This window comes from Rhinatrema bivittatum, chromosome 10, assembly GCF_901001135.1.
Source record: "Rhinatrema bivittatum chromosome 10, aRhiBiv1.1, whole genome shotgun sequence".
NCBI lineage: Eukaryota > Metazoa > Chordata > Amphibia > Gymnophiona > Rhinatrematidae > Rhinatrema > Rhinatrema bivittatum.
In genome coordinates, this window is record NC_042624.1 from 110,954,295 (window position 1) to 110,967,035 (window position 12,741).

Sequence of the window (12,741 nt, forward strand, 5' to 3'; positions counted from 1 at the left end):
CTTTGAAGCTGTGCCAGTACATGCCCAGAAGCAAGCAGAAGCAGGCTTCTCTTTGGTCTGAATGTGTGGTACCTTTAAAATCTGTGCCCTAGACCTGCTTCCCATGCCTAAATCTGGGCCTGCTCATTTATTTTTTTCCCTGCTAGAAAATTATCTTGTAATACTTTGGAGTATTTTCCGTTACTCATGTCCCCTTCCTGATGAAGCTGATCAGTTTCTTTGAGTCGGTGACCGGAGAGTGCTAGAAGGTAGTGTACTTGGATTTCAGTACGTCATGGTTCTGCATCGGCGACGTCTAAATTGAGCACTCTTGGTAGGGACTCTACAGTGACTGACTGGGTTAGAAACTGGCTGTGTGGGAGGGTAACTAAGGATATTTGGTAACTGGAATTCACTCTGAAGAGAGGGGCATTACCAGCTGCGTGCTTCAGGGAATGGTCCTGGGACTGGTTCTTTGAATCAGTTTCATGAGTGATATTGTGGAAGGATTGTCGGGGAAAAGTTTCTCTTTAGGAATAATACCAAAATCTGTAACACAAAAGATGTGAAAAACATAAGGCGGGATCTAGCGAAGCTTGCGGGAAGGTTTAGAGCCTGGCACATAAGATTTAATGCTAAAAAATGCAGACGTATTTGGGCTACAAAAACCCAAGCAAGAGGTACAGTGTTGGGGATGAAATTCTAAGCATCAAAGAGCAGGACCTGAGGGTGAGCGTATCTATTGATCTTAATGTGATCAAACGGGTGGATAAGAGGACGGCAAAAGCCAGAAAGATGCTTGGCTACATAGGGAGAGAGAAATGGTTGGCAGAAGAAGGGAGGTGATAACTGCCCTTCCATAAGTACCGGATGAGACCTCACTCTGTACAGTTGTGGAGACCAGGTCTTCGAAAGGGTATAAACCAGTTGGATTTGTTCCAGGAGGTGGCTACCAAATTGATCAATGGTCTTCATTTTAAAGCACATGGAGACCAGACTTAAAGATCTAAACGTGTATACCCTAGAGGAAAGGGAAGACAGGTGTGGTATAATAAGAGACCATTTAAATACCTCCCAGGGTTTCCATGCATTGGAGCCAGGCCTTTTTCAAAAGGAAGGGAATTCTAGAACAAAGATGAAAGTAATCTAAGAAAATATTTATTTACAGAGAAAGTAGTGGATACATTGAACAGTGGAGAATTAAGGACAGTATCTGAATTCAAGAAAGCATGGGATAAACTATATATGGGGATCATTGAAGGGGAGTGGTAGGAATTAGAGAGCTGAATAGTTAACTTGATTCATTTATGATTTACTGTTCAAGAGCTGTGCTCCTTCAGGACAGCACAACATCAACTGTAACATGTTTAAAATTGTAATCTTTGATCAAAGGCAGAGGTCTGCAAATTAGCATCTGTAGCCAGTAAAGACTGAATATATTGTACAAGCTATTGTCGCTTCAAAGGCACTGATGTGATCTCCTGCTCGCCTACATTAAAGGACCTTTCAGTACTGCAGTGGTGTGACATTATAAATTCCCTTTTATAGTTTTAGACTGGACTGGTTAAAGTCACTAGTCACCTGAGATGTTGCTTTCAACTCTAGGTAATTACCGCTGCCCTTAATCAGCTCACGCCTCAAAAAGCCAATTTATTTCTGCTGTCTCCTGCCTATGATGGAAAGTGTAATATGAAGGAAAAGTGGTTTGGGACTCGGTATAAGGTTGAAGGTAAGGCAGTCCTCTCCTACATTCTAGTCTATACGTGAGAAATTATTTTGTGCTGTTTTGGTGTTTGGTGATCATAGTTTGCACATTTTGGAGTTATCAACTAAAGAAATAAGGCTGTAATACATCATGCTTCCAATTACAGTTTCATATTTGAGTGCCAGTGATGCCAAATATTTGACGCTGTGGTTGACAGGAGGGAAATTGGCCGTCTCCTTCTGCTGAAGAATTGGGGAGGGTTTTGAATGTTGTGGGAGGGGAGAGCCTGGAGTTACTACTTTTTTTTTTTTTTTATCATCTGTTGTGGTTTTGTGGGCCAGGGAGACCTGACAGTATTATGGCGTGTGTTTGTGTAGGGTTGGGGGAGAAGCATAGGGGCAGTTGGGGAGGGCCATGGAAGCTTGATGGATGTGTTTTGGGTCTCTTAAGATTCAAGTTATCTTTAGCGGTCATAACAGGCCACATTAGCTTCCTGAGGTACAGTATATCCAGCATTAGTATCTAATGAGGGCTTTGTATATATATTTTTTTTTGGGGGGGGGGAGGTGTGTGTTACTGTTTTATAATGCTGTAATGTTATTGCACACACATGTTTGTCCACACTAATGCCTTTTAGTACACAGACCTCTTAACGGACGGAGCGTATCGCTCTGCGAGTGCTGAACTGGATTGTGCCATGTATAGAAAGTTGCCATGCAGCAGACTCCTAGTCCTCAGAATAATTTAGTTTGAACTAATCTGCTTTGTAAGAAAAATATCAAAGCAGAACTATTTTACACACACACACACACACACACACACACACAATAAAATGCATAAGAGATGTAGCAACAGACATAGACCTATAGAACATCATCATAAATATCTTAAATCATTAAACAACAAGACCAGATCTTCCTTATGAAATATGAACCTAATAACAAATGAAACTGCCTATCGAGAGAAAACATAAGATATAACATCTAAAATTTGTAAAACTCTTATCACCCGCGAAAAAGCCAGGCAACCAGGGAAGTTCCGTTAGGAGAGGGTAACATTGGTCAAACTTCTAGAAACAAAGATTAATTTAGCCAATATATTTTGAAAAAGTTTTAATCTTCCAAAAACAGTCAGTCGCTGGAAAAGAGCATTGCAGTAATCTAAACATCGAGTTTGAAGTTCTCAACAATCTAAAAATGATCTTAAATGGAGGATATGATGGAGATGATAAAATGAATGCTGGACAAAAGTGGGAATGTGGCTACTAAAAGGGAGATTCCAGGTTGGAAAGTAACTCGTTAGGTAAAATAGTTGCCCCTCCAGTCTGTGGTGAAGGCTTTGACAGCATGGTCTTTCTAATCCCCCATAATGCTTCAGACTTGCTAGGTTTAAACTTCAGATTGTGAGAATGAAGCCGTCTAGCAATCTTGTTGAGGCACTCGTTAAATTTTAAATAATTATTCATCGCAGTCAGGATTCAAGTGTGCAATGCCTTGAACATCGTCAGTGTATTTAAAAAAAAAAAAAAGACAGCTAAACTCAAGGTCCTGAATTAAAACCGCCAAAGAGATTAAATAAAACAGGAGACAAAACAGAACCTTGGAATATGCCACATGACAGTGGATGAGGAGACAATTTTTTAAATTTAATTTACTTTGTATGAGTGTAGGGTTGCCAGCTATCCTAAATTATTATTTTTTTTTTTCTCCTGGACTGTATAGGTTTTGGGTATACTGTGCAGAGAGCTAAAATATTCGTAAATGGCCTGATTATAGCTGTCCAGCTGCAGCTTAACATCCAATCCTCCTCTTTTATTCAAACCATAATACTTTATTTTGTGAGTGTTTATGTAAACCGCTTTGAACTTGGACCAAGCGGTCTACAAACTGTTTTAAATAAATACAGTCTGCGCATTGATACCTACTCTATATTCGATATGTGTTAGATATATTTGTATTGTGTAACTTACATAGACTTGAGTCCATGATTTAATCAGAAATCTAAAAATTTTACAAAAGAGTAGTTTGGTTCCTGAGCTGCCAAAAGTTTTGGAGTAAAGAAGTTTTAGAACTAATAGTTATGATATGGGGCTGCAACGCGGTAAACAGAGGAATTTCAGAAAATATTTCTTCGAAAAAAGGGTGGCGGATACATGGAACAACCTCCCAACGGAGGAGATGGAAGCAAAAAACCATAACCGTTCACGAAAGCATGAGACACATACAGAGGATCATTAATTGTGAAGATGTGAAGGGAAACCCAGAGATCAAGTAGGGTTTATGACACTTGTAGTAGGAAGTAAACTGCACAGACTAGAAGGGTCCTTATCTGCTATTATAATCTTTCTGTGGTTTGCTATTGGTGAAGAGAGGCGGCAGAAATAGCCTGTGCAAAAGCGAAGATATTAAATGGCATCCCCAAATGTTCGAAAATTTGACAGTTGAAAGTTGGCCATGCTATATGAGCATTGACTCAGGTATTCCGGGAACTATTTTAGACTGATTTATCTTCTGAGTTCCTTTAATATTAGAATCAAGAGCAAATGATTGTATCAAAGGCCGCACTGATGTCTAAAAAGACAATGAGTGCAGCTTTTCCTTTTGTCAGCTTTAGATTGGTTGCCTCAATAAAAAAGGTACAATGTCGATTCCATGCTGTAGCCTCGACAAACAGTTTTTGGATGGTAAGCCCAGTGTATTTTTCTCAAAGGTTTTTTAGTTGAACACTACTATTTCCAGAGCCTTTGAGAAACATGACCAATCAGAAACTGGCCTAAAATTAATAGATGTGTCCAGTGATTGCAGTGGATCAAGAGTTAGGAATATACTCTCTCGTTCAGCTCCACGACTGAGATTGTTCTTGTGGAGGATGTTCTAGTTTTGAAGTGTGTGCATGCATATGGGGTTTGGCAGAGAGAAGAGGGCTACTGAAATGGGCAGACAGCACCCTCGTGGAAAAGATTGGCGGACAGCTATAAACAAATGGGAATGAAACCTTTAGAGCTTTGTGTGTTAGGGGGAGCAGACTGGAAAAACTTTTGAAAATAGTTCTGTGAGATAACCATCTTACATGTGCATTAAACATTTTCCTCATGGATCTGCATGCCAGTTTTCAAAAGGAAACTCTGTGCAGTGTTTCTCTTTAAAGACCTCGTGGTGGGCTGCTGCCGTGGAAATGCTTCATCCCATGTATTCTGCAGGTGTGAAGTGTGGGGGGGATTTCCAAGTGAAATCCCTGAGTGTACTGTATACCTGGCTCGCCCTCGCCCTGCCCTCCCCTCCCCAGTGCTGTATCTCTTCCTTGCAGAGGGGTATTTTAAAGGCCATTGAATCCCTGTAGGAATCCCATGGAAAATTGTCCCTAAGTGGTTAGCATTTGGGTTCACAAATCGTGATAGCTGGGCTTCCTGATTGATTAGTCTCTTGGCATCCAGATTTTGTGTGTTTCAAATAGTTCAAAACACAGCAGCAAGACTGATCTGCTATAATCCAAAATACCCTCTTATTTTTCCTTAAACCAACATTGGATCCTAGAGGTCCGGTCCATCCAATCATGCACAAGCCTTCCTGAAGTCTCTAATGTAAAGTTAAAAAAAAATAATAATAATAAAAACCCACCAGGGCATTAGATCAAACACTCGCCCTAACAGTGTCGCCATTCTCAGGTCCCCTCTGCTTCCGGGCACTGTCAGTAGTGTAAGGACATGTTCGATGCTCCATAGGTATACATCACAGCAGAAGAATGGAGGGTGCTCGCCATCCATTTAAAAACTCCAGCTTTATTCAGATGATCAAAAGAGGGGAAAACAGCAGACCGGCAAAGGTTTCTGCAACAGTGCATACCCAGCTGTACACAACCCAGTTTTGTATTGTTCCTACTCTGATGGCTCGTGCTCCCTGATTTGTTTATTGGTCTGCAATTTCACTATGTCATTTGAGTAGCCTAGCTTCCAAAGTTAGTCATCTAAGTCCTTTAAAAATTGACCTCTATATCCGTATTCTTCCTGGCCTTCCATGATGGTTCATGAGGTTCCATCTGCCTTCAGGGTCAAACATGACCCTTTTGATGCTAAGCTTGATTATGGTTCGTGGACTCCTTTGCTACCTCTTGATGTAAAAGTTTCTTCTTTATGAAAGAGTTTGGTAGAGATTTAGGACACAGAAACGGACATTAAAATAACGGCGTGGTGATTGAATGTATACAGATATCGAGGAGAAGTGGACTGATATGTGGGCCAGTGACTTTGAACTAAATCCAGATCTTCACCTTCCTGCTGAAAACAAATATATAGGTGAGTGACACATTTTTCTTCTTCAGCTCTTTATAAAAAGTGCTTTGTCAGTGGAAATCTGGTTTCTGTAATGCAAAATGCCTCTGCATGTAGGGACAGATCTACAGAAGGCAGCTATTCACAATTGGTTTTAGCAGAAGTTTTAATGTACTATCTTGGATCACTCGTATCAATACATGCTTCTCTTTCTGTATATATGTATGTATAGGAAACTTTGGTTCTTACCTGCTAATTTTTGTTCCTGTAGTACCACAGATCAGTCCAGACTCTTGGGATGTACCAAAGCTTCCCTAAATGGGGTAGGACCATGAGAGTCCTTCTCACAATACACCTTCGCCAAAACCCATAGCTCCTGGATCCTGGACATCCAAACGATAATATCTGGCGAATGTGTGCAGAGACTTCCAAGTAGCTGCCCTGCAAATTTCTTGCATCAAAACGTGTTGACCTTCGGCCCAGGAAGTTGCTTGAGAACGGGTAGAATGACCCCTTAAGCCTTCCGGAACTGGGCGACACTGACAGATATACGCAGATCCAATAGCTTCTTTCAACGACCGTGCAATTGTAGCTTTCGACGCTTTATGACCCTTTCTTGCACCACTCCATAGCACAAAAAGATGATCGGACAACCGGAAGCTGTTGGTGACTTCAAGGTACTGCAACAATGCATACCTCACGTCCAAGCGATGCAGATCCTTGGCATGAGGTGCTGTGGAAAGGACGGCAACGCCACTGACTGGTTTAAGTGGAATGACGAAACCACCTTTGGCAGAAAGGAAGGAACCGTCCTCAAGGAAACCTCAAAACAGGCTCTCTACATGACAAGGCCTGATGATCTGAGGTTTGGCGAGCCAAACAAATCGTCACCAAAAACCACCTTCAAAATGAGATCTTTCATAGTAGCTCTCTTCAGCAGTTCGAACAGCTCCGCACACATGCCCTTAAGTACTAAGTTAAGGCTCCAGGATGGACAAAACTTCCGAACCGGAGGCCATAAATGCTTTGCCCTCCCCCTCCCCCCGAGAAAATGCATCACATCTTGCGGTGCAGCTAGGGACCCTCCTCGAACCAGTGGCGTAGCCAGAATTGATTTTTTGGGTGGGCACAAGGTTAACATGGGTGGGCTGTAGGCATGCAGGTCTACTAGTTGTTTTTTTTACTGATAAATAATGCCAAATTATGCAGCATAGCATTCACATCTACGCCTAAGTATGAGGTTTACTTAATGATACAAACATAATTCACGGTGATTTGTGGTACTTTAGCCTTCTTATTATTACGATTTTATACACGGCTCCTACCTGTCCATAAATTTTGAGAGAGCGGTTGTGTTGCTTATATTTAAATTGCTAACATCTCAAAATATAGAAATATATTTTTACCTTTGTTGTCTGATCTTTGTATTTTTCTAATCAGTTGGTCCTGGTCTCTTTTTCCCATTTTTTCCCTTATAGCTCATTTCCTAATTCCTTTTCAGTGTCTTTCTTCTATTACTGTCTTCTTCCCTTCCACACACACACACACACACACACACACACACACATACACGCTTTCTCTCACAGACTCCCTCTCACACACTCAAGCTCTCACTCTCATATGCTCTCCCCCCCACCCCCCCCCCCCCCAAGCTCACATTCAAGTTCTCACTTTCTCACTCCTCCCCTGGCTTATATTCTTATGCACACACAGACGCACATCCAGGCACCCATTCTCACCCACACACATAAACCCAGACTCCCATTCTCACCCACAAACCCATGCTCCCAGTCTCACCCACACATATTCAAGCTCCCATTCTCATCCATACATATACACATTTAAGGTACTATTCTCACCCACACATACACACATTCAAGCACCCATTCTTATCCACATATTCAAACTTCCATTCTCACCCACCCACACAAACCCAGGCTCTCATTCTCACCCATATATACACACATTCAAGCTCCCATTCTCACCCACCCACAAACCCAGGCTCCCATTCTCAACCACACATACACACATTCGAGCTCCCATTCACCCACATATTCAAGCTTCCATTCTCACCCACATACACACCCAGGCTCCAGTTTTCACCCACACACACTCCCATTCTCATCCACACATACACATTCAAGCACGTGCACAGCTTCCGCTTTCTCCCCCAGAGCAGGAAGATCAGCTGCCTCTCCTGCTGCCACCGGACTCCTGCTATCTTCGGGCGTCCGAACTTCCTGTCGGGGGGGGGGGGGGGGGGCGGAAGCGCAGCGCACAACGTCCGCTTCCTCCCTCCCCCCCCCCCCCCCCAAGCAGGAAGATCGGCGGGCAGTACGGCCCGACGCCCGAAGATAGCAGGAGGCCGGTGGCAGCAGGAGAGGCAGCTGATCTTCCTGCTTTGGGGGAGAAAGCGGAAGCTGTGCGCGGCGCTTCCGCTCCCCCAAACAGGAAATTCGGCGGGCCGTTTGGTCCGAAGATAGCAGGAGAACGGGTGGCAGCAGGAGAGGCAGCTGATCTTCCTGCATTGGGGGAGGAAGCGGAAGCTGCGCGCGGCGCTTCCGCTCCCCCCCGAACAGGAAGACCGGTTGGCTATACAGCCGCAGCAGTGCTTCCCCATGTGTGCCGTGATGGCGCGCGAGGCGTGGGTTCTCTTGTTCGCTGTCGCGGGGATGGGATCCCGCGACAGCCTTGCAGTTCCGGTGCCAGTTGGGTGGGCCTGGGTCTAAGTTGGGTGGGCACCTGCCCACCCAGGCCCACCCGTGGCTACGCCACTGCCTCGAACCTTGCCTCAAAAACAGCCCCAAGCTGCCTCCTCAACCCTGAGGGAGTTGAAGGATAAACCATCTTATAAAAATGCTAGAATATGTGCCACTGAGGCCCTGATGGTATCCACCCTTTGGTTCCGCACATCAAGCAGAGTGCAAAACTGAAAATGTTTACCCATGACCGTGAATCTCAGACATCTTTGATCAGGCAGGATGCCGAGGTGTAAGTACGCTTTGGTCAAATCTAGAGACGCCAGGAATTCCCCCCCCCCCCCCCCCCCCCTTGTGCACTGCCGCAATCACCGAATGCAGGGTTTCTATCCGAAACCGAGGAGCCTTGAGAGCTATGCTCACCCTTTATAAATCCAAGATTGGGCGGAATGTGCTCTCCTTCTTGGGAACGACAAAATAAGTGGCGTAGCGGCCTGTTCCCCGTTCCTCCAGGGGGGATCGGGACAGTGGCGCCCAGCGTGCGAAGACAACTGACGGTTTCTTGTACCGCAATCTTCTTTTTCTCGTACGTGCACGGGGAGACGATGAACAAGCAGTGCAGGGGCAGAGTAAATTCTAAAGTGTAACCTTTTCTTATCACAAGAGCCACTGGTCTGACATGATCCTGGACCATTCCTCGTTAAAAAAAAAAAAAAAAAAAAGATTAATCAGTCTTAGCAGCGCAACAAGCAAGGAAAAGACCACTTCCCTGACACAGAAGACTGACTTCAAGCTGTCTGTCCTCTGAGGGTGAGGGAACTGGACCACCAGCTCTCTGCCCCTACCAGTGATGAAGGATTGAGCAATACAGGGTTCCCAACCCCTGTTTGCCCACCTTAAAAAAACAAACCAAAAAACAATCCCCTGGGAGGCAATCTCCAAGAATCTTCTTCTTTTTTTTTTTTTTAATTTTTCATTAGTCTGACTGTCACCACCATCTGCTGGAGACAGAGAAATTGCAGAGGGACTGCAGGTGGCACCTCGGGTTATGTGGCAGTGTCAATGAAACGTTCTCTGTCTCTGTGCTGAAAGGGAGGCAAAAATCCAGGAGTCTGGACTGATCTGGGTACATACAAGGAAGTGGGTGTGGGTGTGTGGGGGGGTGTGGGTGTGTGTGTGTGTGGGGGGGGTGTGGGTGGGTATGTGTGTGTGTGTAAGCAGCCTGAAGAATGTATTCAGTAAAGAACATTTTCACAAGTGATGTAGTAAGGAGAATACTTAGGGTTTTTTTTTTTGGTTTTTTTTTTAACTTGAATTACTTTAATCCCATTTCAATACTAAATTTCATAAGGAGTTTAGTTTACTATCTAGACAAAATATAGACCTGTAACACTTCCCTGGCTTTTGATTCTCCTCACCATTTTACTTTTTACATTTTTTTTCTTTCCTCCTCTACCACCTTTATCTGAATCATCTACTTTTTACTTTTTTACCTCTGCTCTTGCCTCTTTATAGAAATATAGAAGACGTTGGCAGATAGGGACCACTTGTTCCCTAGTCTAGCTATTGTAGTAATATTCGCTCTCAGCCCAGATTGGGTTTTCAGGATATCAACAAACACGCATGACAGAGATTTGCGTGTACCTGCTTCCATTGTATGCAAATCCATATCATGCATATTCATTAAGGATATCCTGAGAACCTGATATATTGGCGGCTGTTGTAGGCCAGTGGTATTCACTCCCAGTCTTCAATGTTTTCATACATCCTTCTTGACCTCTGCTCTACTTCTTTTGTTACCCTGCCATTGAGGTCCCTTTGTGTCTGTCCCACGTATGTTTGAATTCTGTCTCTGTTGTGGATCCTGTCTTTTTGTGGGGGTTTTTTAAACTTTCCCTAAAGCTTATTTCCCTTTTGGCTTCATTTAATGACCCTCTTCTTCATGAGCTTATTCTATGAAAAATACTTTCTATTGCCTTTGTTAACTTTATTAAAGTCTTCAAGTATCCCCCTTGGCCAAAGGCACTCTTTCTCTTCCTTACAAGATTTTCCCATCTTTATTAAGCAGGCTTTTGTCTCAGAAGAACATGCCATATTTCAAGAAACCAAAGCTCTACCATTGACACCATCCATGTTCGTCTTTATAATGTATCTGTCCCATGGTTGGATGACCAGCTTAAGTAGAGGATTTACTCTCACTATTCCTTGTCTCTAAACAGTACAAGTCGTCTTCTCAGCTCTGTGCCCAGCCTCAGCTGCCTGACCTTCCTTCTACACAATTATAGCAGTATTTTTAGTGATTGTCTAGTTCTCCACTCAAATCTATTGAGGTTGCCTGCCCTCTCTTTCCTGCTTTTCTATGTTGAAGTGCTTGCATAAGCTTCTTTACAAATAAGAGGGCCAACTAAGATGAGAAAAATGGATTGGGTGACCTGATTGGTTGTTAATGGCCTCCATTCTGCCTTGAAGGGAGGTTAAAATGCAGTTGTATTGATTCAACTAAAATTAATTGCTTTTTGGGGGCAGTGCAATATTTAGCTGTTCCCTGTTTTGCATGACATCTTGATTATAGGATTGCTTGGACTAAGCCTGACTAACTTGGTTTAGAAATTATTCAAAAGGTAGACTCACTGGACTCTGTGTTCTCACCACTGACCTCTGCATTATGTGCCTATACAACAAATGTGTGAAAGGAAGAAGTAAACAACTGATGTGCAGGCTCAGTAGCAAGAGAAAGCGAGCAGTTTTCACGATTGCTATGTTTTGGGAAATTGCAGATGTTTCTCAAAACCATGTTTTCAGATATGCAGACGAAAAGGGTATAATTAAGAGGCATGAGAGGAAGAAGGGTAAGGGGCAGATAGAATCCCGATCCTTTAAGCTGCCCACCTAATAACCGTAAGAAAAGTATTTGTACTACATTATTGTAACTATTATCTTTGCTATATCTGTTTATTATCTTTGCTACATTGCTTTCTGAAGCATAACATAGCATTAGTAATAAAAATAGCTTATCCTGGAATCTACAATTGTGTTGACTCAGTAGGTGAAGTGCTTTGTGAAGCAGATCTCATCAGGAAGAAAGCCTGCAGGATACTAGTCTTGTGTGTTAGGTAGTGGATCTCACCAGGGGAGTTGCTTGGGAAACTGTAGCCTTGTGTGTGTTGTGTGGGTTTTTTTTTTATACCATAAACACAGAGTGAACCTGCAACATATATCTGTGTTAATTCTTCCTCAGCTACTGATTTTGCCCTGAGGGTTTCAGACTCCCCTGACACAGAATACCCAGTCAAAATACTGGATGAGCAAAAAGGCTGCTTGTGGTACAGGAAGGATAATAAGTTCAAGATCCCAAAAGGTATGTGAAATATAGAATCAAACTTTAGATTTGTCATAGGGTAAGCACACAGACATTTAGGGGTGCAGAACTGATGGCTGATAGTTCTTTGAAGCTTCCAAAGTTGTTTTTTGTTTGGTTTTTTTTTAAGGTGAGGGAAGTAAGGAAGTTTAGAGAAGTCACAGCTTCAGCTGTCAGATTATTTAATTTACTTTTATTTTAAATACATTTTTTATTTTTCAGCATATATACGTTTCCACTTGATATCTCCCTTGATGCAACTATCACCAGAAAAGTAAGAAATTTTTTTATACATTTCCAACTGAAGAATATGAAATAATTAAAAAAAAAAAAAAAAAAAAAAAGTGCCTGGTAACAGTAAACTTCAGTTGCACATGTAGCTAAGATATAATAGGTAAAATCTGCTATGGGGAGTCTTGTTTGGTAAGCCTGTGCATTGTGTGCAGAGAGCCGTCATGCTGTAACTCAGTGTTTCCTAACCCTCTCCTGGAGGCCCACCTAGCCAGTCAGGTTTTCAGGATATTCATAATGAATATGCATGAGAGAGATTATATACCCTGTGTGTCCAATGTATGCAGATCTATCCCATGCATATTTATTGTGGCAATCTGGAAAACCTGACTGGCTAAATGTGCCTCCAGCAAAGGGTTGGGAAACACTTTTAAGGTTTCGCTACATATTGCTGGCAGTGGACTAGAGTACTTACTTTGCTGTCTAGTGCATCTGACAGTCT

At 42.9% G+C, this 12,741-nt stretch overlaps 1 protein-coding gene across 1 annotated transcript in view; it reads left to right on the forward strand.

The window, feature by feature from the left end:
- Positions 1-12,741, forward strand: part of NRDC (nardilysin convertase) — an 82,333-nt gene that overhangs the window by 36,146 nt on the left and 33,446 nt on the right. Inside the window, exons 16-19 of the mRNA XM_029617976.1 lie at positions 1,585-1,708; positions 5,889-5,975; positions 11,889-12,008; positions 12,231-12,282. Of these exons, the coding sequence (XP_029473836.1) occupies positions 1,585-1,708; positions 5,889-5,975; positions 11,889-12,008; positions 12,231-12,282 (383 nt within the window). The remainder of the gene's footprint in view (positions 1-1,584; positions 1,709-5,888; positions 5,976-11,888; positions 12,009-12,230; positions 12,283-12,741) is intronic.